The sequence below is a fragment of the Cervus elaphus genome, chromosome 17 (genome assembly GCF_910594005.1).
Source record: "Cervus elaphus chromosome 17, mCerEla1.1, whole genome shotgun sequence".
Lineage (NCBI taxonomy): Eukaryota > Metazoa > Chordata > Mammalia > Artiodactyla > Cervidae > Cervus > Cervus elaphus.
The window spans coordinates 14,403,456-14,425,070 of NC_057831.1; the positions used below are offsets into that span (position 1 = coordinate 14,403,456).

At 38.2% G+C, this 21,615-nt stretch overlaps 1 protein-coding gene across 50 annotated transcripts in view; it reads right to left on the minus strand.

The window, feature by feature from the left end:
• Positions 1 to 21,615, minus strand: part of ANK2 (ankyrin 2) — a 684,658-nt gene that overhangs the window by 80,915 nt on the left and 582,128 nt on the right. For all 50 annotated transcript variants that reach the window (XM_043870793.1, XM_043870810.1, XM_043870785.1 and 47 more), the window contains 6 exons: positions 20,603 to 20,800; positions 16,407 to 16,505; positions 15,583 to 15,681; positions 11,921 to 12,019; positions 10,880 to 10,978; positions 2,227 to 2,299 (listed from right to left, as the gene is read on the minus strand). In XM_043870793.1, the coding sequence (XP_043726728.1) occupies positions 2,227 to 2,299; positions 10,880 to 10,978; positions 11,921 to 12,019; positions 15,583 to 15,681; positions 16,407 to 16,505; positions 20,603 to 20,800 (667 nt within the window). The remainder of the gene's footprint in view (positions 1 to 2,226; positions 2,300 to 10,879; positions 10,979 to 11,920; positions 12,020 to 15,582; positions 15,682 to 16,406; positions 16,506 to 20,602; positions 20,801 to 21,615) is intronic.

Sequence of the window (21,615 nt, forward strand, 5' to 3'; positions counted from 1 at the left end):
AATCTTCCTCTCTCACCATGAAAGATACTCCTGACCATTCACAAATACTCCTATAAATTCAAGAGTTCTTATCACTAATAACTTTTAACATGTAACAGTTTTAACAAAAGTATATAAGATGTTATAACTAGATCTTATATTATGCAATGGGTAGGTTCAAGAGGTTGTTTCATACAAATGAAATTACTAACACCTCAGTAAATACTTTGGAAGCATTAGCTATTAGAATTCTTTATCAATTATTTTAGAAATAAGTAACTATTTTTAAATTAAATAATCACTGCCTAATTTATCTCATTTATAAATTTAGATTTTCATGTAATAGGTCTCCTTAAAGTGGTACCACATGTACTTTGGAGGCTACTTGGTAGAGAAGATATTTTATATTATTCATTTTTCCCTATATGACAAAGTCTCCCCCAAATTTTTAAAGATTACTTTGTTCCTAGGTAATTAAAAAAATTAGATTATAATTGCTAACCTAATATATTTTTAACTACATCTAAAACATATCTTTATCTAAGAATGGTATGACTACATATTCAAGCAGTCTTAATATGCTCATGCTAATTCAATGTCAACTTATCAAAAATTAATTTTTCTCCAAATTTGTATTCTATGAAGAAATATTAGTTTCTAAAAATATTTCTAGTGTCATTAGATAATGTAATTAGTTTATAGGTCTCAATAATAGTTTCAAATCATTAATATTACAGTATAAGCAATTCATGGCATTAAACTTCCAAGTTAATACAATCCACACACTCAAATGCACATGTAAACAATTCCACTCATATTATACATGCTATATATATAAAAAAAAAACAAAAACAGGTGAGTATTAGGCACCCAGATGTAAATATTAAGCAAGTTGCTTCTAGCCAGGTAAGAAAAATTAAAAGCAAAGACAGGCTTTCACTCCAACAATTTCCTCGAAAGGTACCTGAATCACTAAGGACTTCCCCATCAATAAAGTGGTCACCAAACTGTTTAAAAGCTGTTCAACATGTAAGTGAAGATAAGAAAGATGATCACACAAAGCAAAATATAGTGTGCAAATACGAATGCAGAAAATTGGCAAGTATTAGGATGGAACACAAATTATCATAATAAATACCGGGAACCATTATTTTTGGCAACATCTTTTAATTAGACCCAACATTTGTTTGTTCTTATCATAAGTTCTCACAAAAGTTGAGACAACTCAATGTCTGTCACTGATAAGTGAATTAATGAATTGGTTTCAAACGAGGGCATCTCAACGGAAAGTTTGACCTTATGATTTTATCTTGAAGAACCTAAAGAAATATCTTTAATATTTCTCCATGAAAGCAATTAGTATTGGGCCTACTACTAGGGCCAGTATGGCAATAGTTTTTCAAACATATACACTTGCCATGTGCATGTGTGTGTACACATATTTTTCAAACATGTATGCCTGACCAATAGCTGTACTACTGAAACTTGGCTATTCACTTTATTAACTCACGAAATTTTTAGATTTTTCTTTTTGTTCAAGGAAAGCCAGCTACCCTAGTAAAGTACAGTAGTGGAAACCTGCTGGCTGGACCTCAAGCATAATGCCTCATACTCACCCCAGAGAGTCCCTACTGCTCCTCATAGAGCTTCTCAGAACTTTGAAATCCACTGGCTTAGATAATTTCTATCAACTTTAAAACTACAGGGGGCACATTTTCTGACTTAAAGAATCAAATCTCAGGTTTAATTTGTATGACTTACTGCTGTGCTACTTTTGGCCTTCTCTAAGGTTCTCTTCCTCTGGATTTAAAGTGGACTCTTGTGTGACTGAACCAGTTAGAAAGCAGAAATTTCTCAACATACCATCGATAAAACATGCTTTAAGTTCTTTTGCTTTCAGGCATTTTAATAAAAAATGTATTCTAGCATAGTTAAAATATATTAACAACAATTGTATTATCAGGTAGATATTTTAACAGATGGTCAATTTCCAGTTTATTTCCCTTTTCCCAGTCCTGTTATTTAGTGAGTCATTAAAGATAATACCAGTTGAAAATACATAAACAGAATCCTCCCTCCCCCCAAATTGAAAAAGTAAATGTACTGAAACAAAGGTGAAAAAGTGACTTTAAGTGCTAAGATGTTGTCATCTACACCCACTGTACCAGCTTGGTCCCTGAAAAAAAAGATGATTTCCTTCATGTAAGATCCTGACAGATGTCATAAAAGATTGAATAAAAGTCTTACCCTCTTCATCAGAAACATCAAGAACCTCAGTCATGGTCTCAGGAACATTTAGCTTGTGTTTTTCAGTGATAGTCTGGAAAGACAAAAATCATCAACGTTCAATTTATTTATTTATTTATTTTTTTATCAGCGTTCAATTTAAAACAAAGGATGAAAAGGATCACAGAGGAGAACACAGTCAATAGCGTCAGCAGTGATCACGCCCTGAGCACTCCATCTTCTCCATGTGGACATTCTGGAAGCTTAGTCTCTTATTCTCCTTTACAGAAGTTCTTTTGTTCTTTCTGAAGATAAATGACCATTTACTCCAGTGAAGTTGTTAAGAGAAAGTTCATTATTTTGAGTTCCCATTTGCAAAACACATTCTTTAGCAATGGCATTAGAAGCCATGTGGAGAAAGCAGATTCGTGTTTTCAAGACTTCCTTAAAATGGACTAAGTTATGTCTTTAGACAATCTTTAAAAAGCAGCAGTGAACATAGGCAATCTGTTATACACAAAACCATTGGTTAGAAGTTGTAAGCAACATGACAGACTTGGGAAGAAAATGTGATGCATCTGTTCTGGACCAGAAGATCAAGAGTGCACAGTCAATCATCCTTGTCGTCTTTCACTGGGCTACAATTCTGGTTTGCTGCCTAGCTGCCTTCCAGCTGCCAAATTCTCTGCCTTCCAGCCCTGATGGACCAGGTAAGGCTATGAGACCACTCTCTGGAGTCTGGCTGCCTAAGTTCAAATTCTAACTTCATCACTTTTCAGCTATGAGGCCTTAGCAAGTCCCTCTATTTTTCCATGCCTTAATTCCCTCATTTATAAAATGGGAATAATAACACTACTTCCTAAAACTGTTATGAAGATTAGATGAAATAATATATAGAAGAGGTCTAAGAACAGAGTTTAGAATATAATAATATTCAATAAATATTAGCTAGCATAACTTATCATAATAATTTGATATTAGTCTTAAAAACAAAGGTCCTCTGAACTTTTTAGTCATTCAGGCACTCAAGAAACATTTTGAGTGCCTATTCCATGATAGGCACTATTTAGATACCAGGGATACCAAGGTGATTAAAAACTAAAGGTAAAAAGTCAAATCCCACAACTTTAAATATCACTTAGAGATAGTGGAGTCTCTTTTTTGTGAATCCCTATCTCTTGTTTCTGTATTGAAACTGTATTAAGTACATCTATTGGCATAGTCATGAGAATGTTCAAATACTAATCTCTCAGAATAAAGAATATAATCCTCAACTAAAGACACCAAAATACAGTCAATAGGTTGTCAAGGTTTTTAAACTTTGTTGAATAGGTATTTCAGACTTGTTTGTCTTTAGTCTCCCATTACCATCTCATTTCTTTCCAAAAGCAGTAAAGAACTTCAAATATATTTATAGGGAAATTCAGTTGATTAATTTGAAAATGTATTTGTGTGTGTGCTGGCCTTAGTCTCTCAGTCGTGTCTGACTTGTCTGACTCTCTGCGATCCCAAAGACTGTAGCCCACCAGACCCCTCCATCCACGGAATTCTCCAGGCAAGAACACTGGTGTGGGCTGCCATGCCCTCCTCGAGGGGATCTTCCCAACCCAGGGATCACACCCAGGTCTCCCTCATTACAGGCAGATTCTTTACCATCTGAGCCACCGGGGAAGGCCAACATACAGGTATAATTTCTTTGTATTAAGAGGGATTGATTAAATCATAACCTGATACTGAACAACCTTTCAGTGGCTTCCCATTTTCTTCAGAAAAAACTTAATACAGTTGATCCCTAAATAATTCAGGTTTGAACTGCATGGGTCCACTTACATAAGGCTATTTTCCAAAAGTAAATACTATATTACTACATGATCTGAGGTTGGCTAAATCCATGGATGCAGGACGGGACATGGCTGACTAGAAAGTACACTTGGATGAACTCCCTAGGCTGTCAGGGGGTCAGATGAACTGGCTCCGATAATGCCTGGTGATGCAGCCGGAGACAGGGAGACCACATCACTCCCCTAACCCTGCAACTGCGTTGGCAGCCACGTTCTCTTACACCTCCGTTTTCCTCCCATATCCTTTTCTTTACAAGAAATGTTCTTCTCTTTTCTTGGCTCATGTAAGATGTAACTTCCTTGGAGAAACATTCCTTGACCCTCCCCAATGAATGTGTTTTCTTAGCCGTGTTTATCTGCTGCTACTCCCTCCTACAGCATCATGTGAACCACATCACACACACCTGTATATGCCTCATGCGCCTCCCACCTGAGTGTGAGTCATTAAAGAGATGGTTTCCGCAGAACCAAAAGCACAGTAGGGGCTTCTCAAATACATAGAGGAATAAATTGATGACATAAAATTATGCAAAATACATTTACAATTCACATAATGACTACATAGCTTTCCTCTGGGGAAGAAAAGTAAACGAAGACATGGAGAAAGTCCTGTGTTACCCAAAGGAAGGCACACGGAAGCCCAGAGGAGTGAGGTCAGCTTTCCAGAACGTTGCTTCTGATGTTTAAATAGTTCCATAATGTCATATGCACTGAAAACAAACTCAACACTGTAGGAATGACAAAACAACACCTACCCAAAACGACGGAGACTAACAGGTGGTAAACAAGTATTTGATGAGTGAACAAATTTTGAAAATATACCACTTAATTATAATATTAATTTATGAATATAACACAAAAAGACAATAATCTAAGTTCTATATCAATGGTTCTCAACTCTAAGCTAAGCTAAGCTAAGTCGCTTCAGTCGTGTCCGACTCTGTGCAACCCCATAGACGTCAGCCCACCAGGCTCCGCCGTCCCTGGGATCCTCCAGGCAAGAACATTGGAGTGGGTTGCCATTTCCTTATCCAATGCATGAGTGAAAAGTGACAGTGAAGTCGCTCAGTCGTGTCTGACTCTTAGCGACCAATGGACCACAGCCTACCAGGCTCCTCCGTCCATGGGATTTTCCAGGCAAGAGCACTGGATGGGGTGCCATTGCCTCCTCCGAACTTCTTCTTCTCAACTCTAGGTGCGTATCATAATTATTACAGAAGTTTAAAATGTATTATTGCTTGGGTCTCAACACAAGTCAATTAAATCTGTATCACTCAAGAGAGGAACCAATCACAGGTGCTTAAAAAAAGTTCCTCGGGTGGATCTATTGTGCAACTCAATTTGTAATCTGTTATACTTTCCTGTATTAAGAAAGTGCATATATTGCAGAAAAATGACTTTTTTTTGCATTTAATATATAGGATAGAGACAATGAGATCCTATTAAATTATGGGGAAACTGTAAAATGAAGTCTAAGTGTAAATTAAATGATTTAAAAAGTTAAGGGATATCTACTGTATTAAACTACACCAAAGTCAATTTTTGCAGAAACATTCTGGAGTAACTGTCCTTCACTGGAAACAGTTTCACAAGAAGATACATCTCAATTTAAAAACTGATGGAAATATACTTTAAACAGGTAACTTATATTGTCAAACATTCTCAGTTTCTATTTCAGATGCTGATAATCTGACTGTATTTTCTTTGAACTTGTGACAGTGGAACTAGCTTTGCATTAGTTTGGTTATTGCATGCTATTAAAATTACTATCAGCAAATATATGTGGCAACAGAAAAAGTAACACACTGATCATATTAGTCATGGATATTTTTTGGTACAGATGTTAAAAACGCCTTCTATTTACAAAGTAGTAAATATAGTATGCATTTTTACATGACATAGTGTCTGACCTTTAAAAAATCATCAGTAAATATTTGTTAAATGGATAATAAGTCTTGTACTCATGACTAATGATAAAAGAAATTTTTTAAAAAGTCCCTTTAAATGAAGTATCCTTTGAAAACGTGATTAGCCAAACATAAATATAGTTTTGTGCAACTCCATCTGAATAGTCCATGGAAAACAAGGATATAATTAAATGATCATAGGCATCTTCTTCTGCTATAGAATCTCAGATTCTATGGTCAAGACTAGAAACAACTTTAAAATTAAAATGAGTAGTGCACAAAGCATAAGTGTAATAGGATGTAGTTAAATCATATATTGTGGCAAAATAATTATGTGATATCTGGCAGACTTAACTTACATCATAACGTAGACAATAAAATATGAGTCCTTAACATGCTATTTTTGTAAATGGGGGATAATACCTGGCTTGTTTCATGTGGAAGAAAACGTGTGCTTTACTGCCCTTCACGTGGTCCCTCCCCTGGCCAACCACTCACTCTGTATCACACACTCTGCAAGTCGCAGCATGCTGAGCGACCCCAGCGAGGGTACCACCTTCCAAGGCCCACACAGTCTCCCATCAGCACTACAAGCTAAACCTTTATACCAATTGCATAAGGTAACATAATTTTTGTATATAATTTAAGTACTATGTAAGTAATATTTTTCTATTAAAAAAAACTAAGGTTAAAGGCTTGGAAAGTCTCAGTGAAGGTGAGTTACCAAAAATAACTGCTACTCAGATGTTGTTGAGACAATTAGAGTGCATTGGGAAAAATATGTCAAAAGTTTAAAAAGTTTCTGCATTCAGACTAGTGTTCTGAATCAAAAGTTTTAAAAAGTTCTGTATACAGACTATCTCTTTAAGATAACACATCAGATACATTTATATAGATATTATAAGATACCCACATGCAGCCACAATACAGTATGTATTATTGATGTTCTTTGTGCAAGAATAACAACTTTTATGTTTCTAGTCAGGCACCTGTGTCAAAGAAAAATTCTTGACTCCACCTTAAAAGGTGTCAAATGATTTACATGTTTTTATTGCATTGCCATTTTTATGATTCCCACTTTATCTGACTCTTGGTATCATATAAGATTTAGAACCGATGTTTAAATGCTAAGATAAATATAATGCCATTTTTATTTTAGTAGGTTATTCAGTATGTACGCCCTACATATCAATGATCATACGCAACATAAAACACGATCCCTTTAAAACTCTGCCAATAACTGATGATTGCTGATCAATCATCTGAGCCACTGCTCCCTGGTGGCTCAGATGGCAAAGAATCGGCCTGCGATGCAGGAGACCCAGGTTTGATTCCTGGGTTGGGAAGATCCCCTGGAGAAGGGCATGGCAACCCACTCTAGTATTCTTTCCTAAAGAATCCCATGGACAGAGGAGCCTGGCGAGTTACAGTCCATAGGGTCGCACAGAGTTGGACACGACTGAAGCGACTTAGCACGCAGACCAATAACAAAAGGATGAGTCATATCTCACAGTTCTTCCAAACTGCATTAGGAGAATGAGCTTGTTGGCTTCTGTGGCCAGAAATGTGTCCCTCCCACTGTGATGTCCATTCCAGCAAACAGACGTTGATTGTAATCCCTGGAGAATGCTCAACTGTCTCATATTCCCTGCTGCGTCTTATGAAGTTAGAAAAGCAAAGGTTAAGGAAACAAACTGCAATCCCAAAATGTCTCACAAATTTCTGAAGTGGTGACTTTTCCTTTACAAACTGCTATCTTACTCTCCTCTCCACACAACGACTTTATTCATACTTTGGGGTGAAGAGCTCTGGAAGGAGGAATAGCTAAGGAGACTTTCTCTGATGGCAAAGAACTCACATGGCTGCTCAAATGGCACATTGTACCAAGTGAACGATGTGAAGTTTGTATGTTAGGCGTGTGGCTGTAGCTCAGCTAATACATTCAAATGGTAATAATATTAAATTTAATTTGGTTTATTTTACATATTATTAAATTGCTTCATGCTATTTGCCTACCACCAGTGAGCAGTTCCAAATAATTTTTAGTGAAATCTATAGACTTTAGAAAATGATATTGAACATGATCCTTCCATGAATATCAATAAAGGGCTTTATGTAAGCTTTTAAAAGTTGAAAATTCCTATTAAACTACTTTTAGCAAAGCCAAGGTCAAGTATATCAGAAAGGTTAAGAATACGGATTTTGTAATCTGACAACCTAAATTTGAATCCTAGATCTACCCTCAATGTTTGGCATATCTGTAAATTACTAAATAATAGTCATAGCTTTAAATATCATTATGTGGAAAAAGAAAGAATGGAAATCTCTCCTGAAAAACAGTATAAAGTAGGAAGACCTACATCACAGAAGGAATAAGTTTGTATTTTCAATCCTTAGACCCAAACTCCATTTCATAAAACAATAAAATTCATAATTCTAAGAATCCAATTCTAAGAGAAGCAGAAAATAAAGATAGGACAGGAGCAAAACATGCAACCAGTAAAACTACCCACTTAGAGAAAGGGGGTATTTGTTTGGTTAATGTGGGCAATGATGTCTTATTTTGCCAACTTATAAAACATTTTATTATGTTTTATATTTACTTGCTGGCTTTTCACATAGAAATTTGATTGCTAAGTACGGTGGTTTTTGTTGGAGCAATGCTTAGCGAGGCAGTGTAAAGAATAATAGATACAAGAAAGAAAGCCCATGGAGGAGATTTGAGGAGTTTTCACATCCCCCTAGAGCTACATGTGGAGATATGACCATATGTCTGATTTGTGACAAGGTATCTGAGAATTTGTATGGCAATAGTATTTAAAAGCAATTGCTCCTCTTTTAAAATATAGCTCTGAATGGTTAAAGTATCACTCTAAGCAATATTTATGAGCCTGAGATCCCTTTGAAACATGTAAATTTTATAGTTTTGGTGATATTAAAGATTTTCTGACAAAACTTAAAATCTCATTTTCCACTCCCCCTACACTGTAAGTTATTGGTCGGGAGGAATAATGTTTTTACCATTGATGACTCTTCAGTACCCAGCATGGAATCCAACATACCTTTTATATCCAATAAACACTAAATGAATGAAAGAAAAGCAGGTCACAATAGCAAAAAGATGCCATCTAGTGGCCATTTGATAAAAAATGCATATACATGATTCCTAGAACATGGAAGTGGTAATAAAGTTGAGAGAGGACTTGAACAAATGTTTAGCCAATCTTGCCACCAAAAGTTTCACTTATCTGTGATGTGCACACTGTTTCAAAGGGGCCAAATAAAGACATATGTAAAGGTCCCTAATACGAAGATTCTCCTGGTATAAGAAACCATACCGTAAGAAAAAGCCATTACGATTCATTCATATACAGTGACTCAGGGCAGTGCTAGACGGTGACAAGACTTGCTTTTCTCCTATATAATTTATGAATGCTATGCTTTAAATCTTTAAAAATATTGTGGTACACTGGCCAAAGATTTTTCTTGAGGAAACAAACAGTGCCATTCTCTTATCCAAATTCAGTCTGTGTCTTGCAGTTCATCAATACATCATCCTTCCACTCTACTTAAAACTTCACGTCAAACTACTTCAACGTCTGTCAGCAGGAACTTGCTGTCAGCCTGAAGAACAAAATTCTCATCTTTTCCTTCACATCTATCAAAAGAATCAAGAGTTCTAAAACTATATGCATCACTCCTAGCTTGAAGCATGTGTTAGAACCTCATTCAGAATTTTTTAGTTGTTGATCCATGATCTCATTGGATCTCATCTCATTTCTAAGGAAAAGCTAGTGATTTGCTGTCGCTCTACTTTTCTACTTCACGAAGAGAAATTACAGAGCCGTTGTTCTCTCTCAAAGAGAAAAGTTAATAAATAAAAGCAAACAGAAGAGCACTTTTAGCTGTGAGTCTCCCTCTTAGGTGGAGAAGGCAATGGCACCCCACTCCAGTACTCTTGCCTGGAGAATCCCATGGACGGAGGAGCCTGTTAGGCTGCGGTCCATGGGGTCGCTAAGAGTCAGACACGACTGAGCCACTTCACTTTCATTTTTCACTTTCATGCACTGGAGAAGGAAGTGGCAACCCACTCCAGTATTCTTGCCTGGAGAATCCCAGGGACAGGGGAGCCTGGTGGGCTGCCGTCTATGAGATCGCACAGAGTTGGACACGACTGACATGACTTAGCAGCAGCAGCAGCTCCCTCTCAGGAGGGCTCCTTTAAGCTCTGCTCCAAATGAATATCACAAGAGCATTAGGAATGATTCCATCATGGTCTTCACTGTTTCAGAGTTTCTCTGGCAAAGGTCAGTGATGATCATTGGCCTAAAGAATCAGCACTTATATACCACATAGTGAAAAAAAAAAATTAAACATATACTCTATCAAGTTGCAGACAACGGTTTCTCTCCTATGCACACTCAATTTTCTTTTTGAATAAAAAAATACTCAGAAATAGGAAGAAAATCAGGATGAACTGTTCTCACTGTGAATGCATCTAAACCAGTCCTGAGCTAAGAAGGGGTCAAGGTCTTCCCCAGCATCTGGAGGGACCTTCAGACTAAGATAAAAAGTGGAGTGTCCTACCACTTTGCCAGCAGTAGGTGTCACACCCAACTCCAGCAACAGGGCAGCAGAGAAAAAGCAGTCAGTCACAGAAAAAGGGCTAAGTGTTATGAAATTACATTCACACATTTTATATGGATTTACGTTGACAAAAGGAAGCTGGCATCCCTGTATGCGCTGTGTAAATGCATTTTCATCTGCATACTTCAAGGTATACAGGCTCAGCAACATGTTCACCCAAAGTCCCTACAACCTGTTCAGCAAAGAAGTTCAAAAGCTCAAAACATTTTGTAAGTGAAAATGCCTGTGGCTTAAAAACCACAACAACGGAGCCAAAGTCGTTGGGGTCTTTTTACTCACCGTGGTGGTGGTGGTGACCTCCTCCGTTACAACCTTCAGGGTGTCCACCACCGAGATGTAGCCCAGACGCTTAGCTATCGCCAAGGCGGTGTTGCCGTTCTGAAGAGCGAGCGAAAGAGAGACAAAGGCAGTGAGAGCCGGTGGGGAGGACGGCGGCGTGAGCCAGTGAGCTCACCCGCGGCTCCACATGAGCCAGCATTTTCTTCCAAAACAAGGCACAGCTTAGGAAAATCACTAGTTTTTACCATTACATCTGAATCTTCTTTGTAACTTCTTCAAACTATAGCCCAGGTCACCATGGTAACACAACAAGCTGCATCTGCGTGCTCTAAGAAGAAGCACTCATTGCTTTAACCCTGAGGTCGTCAAGCAAGCGCTCCGAATTCTGTACTGTGCTTAGGAGAGTCACCTTTGAAACCCGAAAGAGGCCTCCGAAGAAAACTATTCAAGAACCAAGTACACTCAGTCCTCATCAGAAGTCAGGCCATCTGCTGCAGGTAAGATGTTACCGCGGGGAACGCGGCAACATATTTAGCTACAGCTGTGCAGAAGCTCTCCTCGCAGCGAAAGAACACAAACAAGCAACTGCGGCCCCAGGCCAGGCCACCGGGGACCCCGGGGTTTAACTGCACCGCTTACTTTACATTTCAATGGCTCCACATCCCACAGAGCTCCGTGGGAGCCAGCGGCCTCGGAAAGCGTACTCCCTTAAGAAGATCGGGCGGGAGGGGTGGACTCCGCGCCCAGCCGAGAGCCAGCTGGAAGCCGAGCCCGCTTCCGCAGCCCGAGCCCAGGGCCCCCTCCCGGGAGGGACGGCTGAGTCAGGCCGCTGCGCTCCCTCCGGGACCAGCGCTCCCAGAAATCACATGCTGATTGCTGGAAATCCCGGGCTTTCCCCCCGAGTGCAGAGGTTTAAGAAGGATGGGGACGGTGGGGGGGTGGGGAACTCAGCTCCGCCGAGCGGCTCCCGGGAAGGGGGATTCTAAGTCAATCAAAGGGAAAGAGGGGCGGCGTGGTGAGGGGCAACCGGCGCCCCCTTACCGCGGTGGTGGCGTTGGGCTTGGCCCCATGCTGCAGCAAGACGTTGATGATGTGCGTGTGGCCCTGCTGGGCGGCCTGGTGCAAAGGCGTGTAGCCATTCTGTAGTGGAGGCAGCGGCGGCGGACCCAGCAGGGGAGTGCGGGAGAAGGAGGAAAACTAGTTAGCCTTCATTTTGAATTTCTTAGTCTTATTTACACATAAGTCGGCGCGGAGGCCTGTTTTTCTCTGGAGCAAGATATCACCAGCAACCCATTTTCTCAGCAGCAAAACTCCCTCACACCTTATGGTCCGCTAAACAATGAGGCTGGCTTCTGAAATTAGCAAGATTAACAGACTCCAAATGGTAACTATTATTATATTTTCACCAATTAGCGTTCTAATTAGCATTCAAAATGGATACGCTGAGCCAGGCGATTTATAATGAGGAAGAGTATTATCACAGTGATTCCTTCCCTAGGAAAAATGGAAGCATCAACTGTTTAACTGAAACTTAAGAGGATCATACAAACCACTGTTTGTTCATTGTGACTTCCTTCGTCACTAACCTCTGGACTAGCTTTAGCAATTCTAAACCAATGACAGTAAATCTAAATCTTCTATTCCTTTCAGAAAATCTTCAAAGACGTACACACTTAACAGAAGATTTCATTGGAAGCTGAGGGGTCCACTTTCAAATAAAAACTCCTTTAAAAGTAGGTTCTTCTAAACATTGTGGTCTAAACTTTCACTTAGATGAAAGTTCTGCAACTGGGATTTGTGAAAAATTGCAGCTGAGGTTAGTGAGAAGCCAATCTTGCTCAGAACTCTAGTGAGTGCTAGGTGTGGTACAGATTGGTTGCATACAGACATCAATACAAGCTAACTGCCCTGGAATCCTTGGAGGCACAGTGAAACGGTAATAGCTATCATGTCCTAAGCACCCATTTTATGCCTGATATTGGACCTTATATTTATTCTCTTAATCTTTACTACCATTCTGAAAATGAGGGTGCCTGGTACCTAGTATGTGTCTTATAAATGAGTACATGAACAAATGAGTGAATGAATGAATAACTGTCTCCCTACTTCAGAGATGATGAAACTGAAAATAACGGGGCTAAGTAATTTGTTCACAATCATTCTAGGTTCAGATCCTATATCGAAGATCATGAAGACAATGACCATCAGATTGCTTTTTTATTGTCTACCTGCCTCACCCCTGATAAAATTTTATCTGTATATGTCAGACCCCAGGGTCCTGGGCTCTAAGTTCTGAGTAGCCCATTCATACCTTAAACTTGTAAGAGTATACATCTTCTATTTCTAGTGTCACTATCTCTTGATGACCAACACGCACATTTGCTTCTCCTGTCTACATGATGTGACTATCCCTATGCTGTTAAAAAGAAAACTACAGGCCCAAAATAGAGTCACTTATGCCAGGAAACCCCACCACACTGGGGCTTAATACCTAACCTAATAGAAGCTTTAACCTCCCCAGAAATGTCGTCTTAATTGGTCAGTCAGGAATTTTCTGGTCAGCACCAAAGAGGTAATCTGCCACTGAGACCCCTTCTGTCCGCCATACATAGGTTACCTTTTTTTTTTCTTTACGACTTCCTGGTTCTGCATTTAAAAAACCCTTCCCTTACTCTCTTCCTTGGGAACTCCTCCCTACGTGCTAGATGGATGCCACCGATTCATGAATCATTCAATAAAGCCAACTAGAGCTCTAAAATTTACTTGACTTAAAAGACTTTTAAAAAAGCAACGCACGGGGTGCCACATGATCCCGCCTGTGCTTCCACGTGGGCCTTTCCATCCACGGGGATGCACCATGCATGTGAGAGTCTGTCTGAGGATCTCTCAGACTGGAATGTCAGCAGCTCAGCCTTGTCTGCTCTATGTCCCTGTAATGGGATGACTCCAGGAAACCTGGAAATATAAATCAACCTCAGGGACTCTGCTCACAAACCAGGCAATCCATGGATATTTCAGGAGCATAAAATAAATAATATTTCTTTCTTAAAATTTTTTTTCCTTTCCATTGTGTTTATAAATATTACACCAAAGTTTTACAAACTTTTCCAAATTTTTATACCAAGTGATGAACATTTGAAGAGTAAAGGAAATACACATATTTTCATAGCAACAAAACAATTTGTAGTAACTATGGTTACATATGAGATGTGAGGAAGAAAACTAAATTTCTTCTCCAAAAGTGTCATTCTATGTGAAAACATTCTGAAGTGTTTATTAAAAGACTGTCCTTTGAGGTATGGATCAATACACTCCTCTGAAGATATATGAAGAGATACTTCCAACTGCAAGTAAAATCTACATAGTTCACTTTTTAAAAACCTTAAAAGTTAAACTGAGATTTTTCTCTAAACTAAATGTCCATTTGAATGCAGATCAAACCCGAGGGAGAAAAATTATGCTATCTAGACCACATGTTTGGCTTCTCAATATTATAACTATTTCAACAGTCAAACACCTAACATAAAAATATAGTAAATATTTTCAAGTTCTGCCAAAATTTCATTGCATTGCTGCATTAGGCCTTACAAGAGAATACCTGGATTCCAAAAGTCTTTCCTGTAGTACTTGTATGTGAACTGACTCAGCCAAAATGGTATTACACATTAATGCCTGAGGGAGACCTCATATTGAAGCTTTTAAATAAGTCTCCAAGTGCAATTTCATGAGAACTCAAGAATTGCTCAGAAACTAGGCAGTGACCATTCTTGGTCAAGTCAGATTAGAAGTTTTGAATCTCAAATGTTAATAGTATAATTTTAAAAATAACTTTAATTCATTTACAAATATGCTTATGTATAGACATGCTTTTGTTTATGCTTCAAAGAGGATATGAAAAAGCTAACGTCCAAAACTTGTTACGTTTCTAATTAGTATCATCTTGAATGATGACTTTGAAAAATCCTGAATGTGCTCACAGTAATTTACTTGTGCCTACTCACGTAGCTGAAATTAGGGATTTGTGATACATAAACGACGCAATTACATATATCTTTGGACTAAAAAAATTGGAGCTCCTAGGTTACACTACCAATAGTTATTTTACCCATTTCTCTTCCCTTGAAATAATCTGAATGTACTGAAGTGTGGTGTTATGTTCCCATCATGCTCTGCAGGATAGAACCCTTCAGATTACACTGCGAAAAATACTCAGCTCTACATTATCCTTGAAAACTCCCAACCCAGCTTACATGTTATTGCCTCACTGAGCACGACCACATGGTATTCCAAATGTGACAGAGTTCATTAAAATGAAAGGCAGGCAGTCTAGGCGGCTTAATTGTCTTTTCTCACTACAGGATGATTGATGGCTAGGGGAAGGGGGTCAAGGCTCTGAAACAAGGTAAAGGAAATCGGCCTGAACATCAAGATGTTCTTGCCGGCTTCTATTGCATCCTGCAGTGAATTGTTAAATCGATGTCAGCTACTTGAACTTCATAACAGAAGTAGTTCTGAAGCTGACCTACATGGCTGTCAAAGGTTATTAAAAAGAAAAGTCTCGAACAATTGCACAAAGCTACATGGCTTATTCAAAATCACTAGAAGCACTGAAAGGAAAATATGTAACTATGGTGAGCTAGTGAAGTGTCCCTATGGCTGAATCAATGGCTTACAGAAAACAGAAATGAGTACAAGTATTTTACCTTGGTTTTTGCATTGACATTTGCTCCCTGCTTCAGAAGGAAGTTGACCATTTTCACGTTTCCATAGTGACAGGCCACAATTAAAGGAGTGTAGCCAAGCTATAAATAATAAAAAATAAATTACTACTCCAGTGGTTAAAACTGAAGGGGAGAGGGATTAGGGAGAACTTCAGTTCTGGTAGGATTGGTAGAAATTCTATTTGTTTGTACAGATATTACTTAGCAGATGATATGTGCATCCTGTGGATATATATATATGGACAGGAGCAGAGCCCTGAGCATAGGAACTTCACGCAGCACAGGAGATCTGTCACTGGGTAACTTAATCTGACAAAGAGCTAAGAGAAAGACACAAATAATAGCATCTGAATACAAGGAAGAGACACTGAGTCTAATAGGATCCAGAGGAGATGCACAGAAAACATAGAATTTTTTGTTTTTGCTCACCTATAAGAATAAGGTGAGCTCATAGAATTTAATGACATGGAGAGAGAGAAGCTGTTTAGAAATCAAGGGCATGAAGGCAAGCAGGCACAGGGAGAAGCAAATCATTTTGCCTAACAGATGTGATGAGGGGAAGAGGGTAAACTTAAGCCTGCAAAGTTGGAGTCTTTTGGTAAAGAGCCCTAACATCTGCTATCCATTTTGACTTGATTCCAGCAAAAATGGAGAACCATTAAATATTTGTGAGCAAAGAGAGCCACAATTAAATCAGAATGGCCATCTGAAGAGGCGGGGACTTGGACTTGGGCTGACATGAACGGGGGCTACTGGGAATCACCCAGGTCAGAACCTGTCCCAACATCAACAATGATTGGCTTTACCTTTGTGTGAGCATCCTGGTCAGCGCCATGCTTAGTGAGAATATCAGCGACATTCACTTTATCTTCCTGGGCTGCCAGGTGTAAAGCTGTGAGTCCACTCTATGGAGAGAATGAAAGCAAAGGAGTACATTTGAAGAAGAAAATACACAGTAGCATCTATAACAGCATGTCGTGAAAAAAATCCTGGAAAATTCAGAACCTCTCCCTAGAAACTGCATCTTTTGATATCTAAAACAAACTCTCCAAGTGAATATCACTTTCCATCAAAGACATGCTCTCTAAGTTAATCAACTCTTCCCTCAAATTACATTTTCTGTATTGGGTACTTATATTATGAGACTTTAAAATAACCCAGCTAATAAGCTTCCAAACAACATTCATTTCAAACCTGTTCTGTTTCTCCGGCTGAATCTACTCACTTAAATAACTGATCAACCAATTACTACTTCTACTTTATAACTGCAGTAATAATCTATATTTTCATCAGTAAAACATTACATCAATGTAAAAAACATCCAGAGTTACAAGAAATGAGTTCAAAATAAATTTCTCCAGCACCCAAAGACAGGATACTATTTTAGGGATTTCCTAAGTGCTAAATAGTGACCCTATCACTCATATATCACACCATAAATTTGGCCAGTTATATGTAAATTTCCTAGCATATGTACATCAAGTAATTATTTTAAGTAATTAGGCACACTTTAAAGTACAGTTAAGAATTAACAAAAGAATAGAGAAAGGAGGGAAAGGTGATTTAGTCAGTCAATGCCACAATCTGACGGCCTCACTACATGTGCAAGTATCTCCCATCAAGCAAAACTGAAATTTAAAGGGTATCTTTAAAACCTAAATCACTTGTATGTTTAAAACGTGTTTTTTGAGTACCTCTCATATGCCAGGAAGTGTCCTAGACACTTGAAAATATCAGTGAACAAAAGTTTCTGCCCTTTTAAAACTTACATTCCAGCTAACAGGATATTCATACCATATGTTCATCTCCTCCTGTATTGTTCAAATACCTAGTATATTTATCCTCTCCTGGTACTCTTGCATCTGCATACTGAGGTATCGTACTTGTCCTCTCAGTTGGCACTCCCACTCCTCGAGTTCATATCCAAAGTGTTTCAACCATGGCCTGCAGGCCAGCTCTCCTACAGTCTAGTTGGGTTGAGAAATCTAAACCATGTTCTTCAAAATTCATGATCTCTAGCCATGGTGTTACTTCTATAAACTGACAAGTTCTCTGACCTTTAAAAAATCTAAGTAATATTTACAAAGAAAAAAAAAGAAAAAGATTCTCCAACTAGAGAAAGGGCTTTATGTTTAAGAGTCTGAGGCCTTTTAATTCTTAGAGTTCTGGCTGAGCTCAGCTTTGAGTTTCATAAACCATAAGAATGAGATGGAAGATACACCCTTCTGCATTAAAATGTTATCATTTCTAAACAAATAGTATATAGTCCTAAAGTATAAACATTATGAATATTAGGACAAAGCAGATTTTTCTTCATCTTGTTATTCTCTATATTAAAAGAGCAAACATAAAATTATTTCTCCTTAGAAATAATCAAGCTTTTAAAAATGTTACTGAAGTGATCATTAAGTGAAGTAATCATCAGATGTCTCAAAGGCATCTTTCATGGCATTTCGAATCTATGAGCTGATTTCTACATTATTTGCAGAATGGATTTTTTACAATATAAGATGGCAAACTAACAACCAGTATAAAAATCCTCTACAGTTTATTATGGTAAATTTGCATGCCTAAATCAAATTATGTAAACCTCCCTGATAAATTAAGAAGACAGAAGATGTTGAAAGAGTTCTTTTCCAAAAAAAGTAATCTATTTCCTAAGATGCACTGGTAGACTCTACAGTTGGTTTTATAATTAGATGGTGATTGGATAAGGCATGAAATATATATTTCTGTATTATAGTTCTCACTGAGAAAGAGTCACTTAGAGCATAGTAGTTGATTTTAGTTGACCTTTCTTTCTTTCTGGCCACACCGAGTGGCATGAGAGATCTTAGTTCTCAAACCAGGGATTGAACCCACGTGCCCTTCAGTGGAAGCATGGATTCTTAATCACCAGACCACCAGGGAAGTCCCTGATTTTAGTTGGTCTTAAATAGAAAAAGAATATATGTAGTTTAAAAAAGCAATGGGAAATTTATTATCAGCTTTGCTTATTATCTAAAATACCTTCACAGTCGCATTTTCCTGTATTTATTTCATATAAATTTATTTATTATTATAATTTATAACAAAAATAACACCAACCAAAAGGCAAAGTTATATTTTTCGATATCATATTATTATTCAGATATATCTTAACATATTTACTAAAGTTTTACTCCAGTAACAAATACATCATCGTTGGTCTTTAGGAAATCACCCAATATTGAAATCACGTTATACAGATAACATAAATACTTTGTGGTTCAAATGGAATATTTTTCTCCATTGCTGAGTGGAGAAAATATTAAAAAATACTCATTAAGTATTTGTTGACTACTAAAATTGTCTCAAAAGAAGTAATATGTTTAGAAGAATACCATCAGGGAGGACATAGCAAACTGATTCTAGATATATGTGTGCCATTTTTATGAATTAAAAATTACACCATCAGAAGCACAGTGTGATCAGTTTCATGAAATGTCAATTCTACTCAAAATTTTGCATAAATCGTTTATGGATTTCTTGTGTTTATTTTCAAATGAAGATTTGTTTTTAATGGACAATAAACATATGACTCATTTGTGTACTGATGTAAAATGAAATATTCTACCATTGTTTTCATGATGTGACTGTCCCCAGTGAGCTAAAAGACTAACTGAGTCTCATGATTTTAACAATCACAAAGAAATCTATGTCCCAGACTTTAAGGATTGTCTGGCTGACACATTGAATTCCACCGTAAAGCTTCATCATGTTCATTCTTGTTAAAAATGCAAATATCTTTTGGAGGGTTAAGCCTATAATAGGTCTCACCACACTTTAAAAAAGGATCTCTGAGGCCTTTTGATAGAGAAGAGAGAAATGCATTAGGGCAAGGAATGTACTAGAACACTTCTGAGTGATTAAGGCACAGAATGGGACTCTGGAGGCAGTCAAGACAACCTGTCTTTTTCACAGCTCTTTCTAAAGGACATAAGCTACATAACCTATTTACAAATGTTATTAAGACCAACTTACAACTGAGTCTCCAAAAATAATAATTAACTCAACAGTGAGATGTGGAAAATATCTTATTTGTTTATTTGTGGGAGATCATAAGAAACTTAACTTTCACTAAACCCACACCATGTATTAAAAAAAGCATCAGAAGATATAAATGATGAGCTAACTTATAAATAGGCTCCAATTTTTTTGTTTCTCAGCAGCTGGTTCCAATGGAGTACAAAGAAGTGTAAAAAAAATGATAAGATACATAAATAGACAGGGTTATGGATATATATTGAGAGACTGACATGTACTTGCAAAAATTTTAATATCTTTTTCCGATAGGTCCCTGACTTACTCTATTATAGTTAATACACTTGTCCACAATGGCTATTCTCTGGAGAGGTGCTTTATTAAAAACAGTGATTCTCTGACCACTACCACAACCACCCAAGCTAAGCAGAAGTTGGCCAGAAATCATTATTTTACTGAGTTTCCTGCTACTGATCAACAGGTGCCTCTGATGCTCAGCCCAGTTGAAAACGACTTGGGTCGTAGGCACAGAACAGCAGCTTAGAAGCAAGTGTTTGGACTGGGCCCCAGATGAAACAGCCAACTCTCCTCTCTCTCTGGAATTTGGAAGTAGGACCAGCAGGTTCTATAGCAGTCTGGACAGCTGCTTAACCTGCAGTGATACTAACTCTAGGGAGCGGTAGGAGAACCTCTTTGGTCACAGACATAGAGAAGCAAAGGGATCTGGTGCACAAAGAGAGGTAAAGGACGCCAACTTGCCGGAAAAGTCAAGACACAACAGACAGCCCTCCAGGCAGAGTCTGTGAGTCTCGCCCCTCACTTCCTTCTGATTTCCCAGTCCCTTGTAAGGCTTGACTCCTTTGCTACCATTGAATTCTATAAGATATCCCCGTTTCTCTCCAATACACGCCCCCTTTTTGTTCCAAATTATCTTAGATTGGTTTCTATTTACGTTCACTCAGAAGACTCCTCACGAAAGTAAGAGGCCAAACTGGAGTACCTTGGTTGACATGTGGATATTGGCTCCCTTCTCCAGAAGCAAGGTGACCATATCCGTGTGTCCTTCCTGCGAGGCCAGATGGAGCGGGGTGACTCCTTGCTTCGTCACGATGTTCGTCTCTGCTCCGTAGTTCAGGAGTGTGGAAGCTATCTGCATTTGATTCTTCTTGGCAGCAATATGTAAAGGAGTGTAGCCATTCTAAAAAAATAAAAACAAAACAACACACCTATATTGTAAGCTTAGCAATTACCCTGATGTATGCCTAATGGAAATATGAATCTCTCATCAACAGAAAAGTTAAAAAGTAAGGTTATAAGAAATCCAAGTTCTTGCTCATCATAAGTTTCAGTTCAATAACACCCAAATCTTTGCAAACCATTCTACTATATATATGAGACTTATACAGACACAAATACCCCAAAGCTTAAAATCTCCCCATCATAATGCTGCTCCTGAAGAGCAACAAGCCAGATACCTCATCTACACCACCGTCCTTAAAATACCTGGAGATGGTTTTCATATCTTCTTTTAGTCTTCTGTTTTTCAGGTTAAATTTCCCATTCCTTCAACTATTCCTGACAGAAGCCCCATTTCTAGAATTCTCCATTGAGGAGGACCTGCTTTGGACTGACTCTAGTTTAATATACTTTAGAAATGATTTTAATAGCACAGAATAAAAAAATATTATTTCCATGATCTTGTTATAACACCCCTACTAATGTGCTTCTAGTTGGAGTGTACTTTTTAATCATTTAACAACTATTTAGTATGTGCCTAGCATAGCCAGTCAGTGTGTGTGGTGCGGTGACAAAGATTTCTGTTGTTGTTCAGTCACTAAGTCATGTCCAACTCTTTGAAACACCATGGACTGCAGCACACCAGGCCTCCCTGTCCTTCACCATCTCCAGGAGTTTGGTGAAATTCATGTCCACTGAGTCAGTGATGCTATCTAACCATCTCATCCTTTGCTGCCCTCTTCTCCTTTTGCCTTCAATCCTTCCCAGCATCGGGGT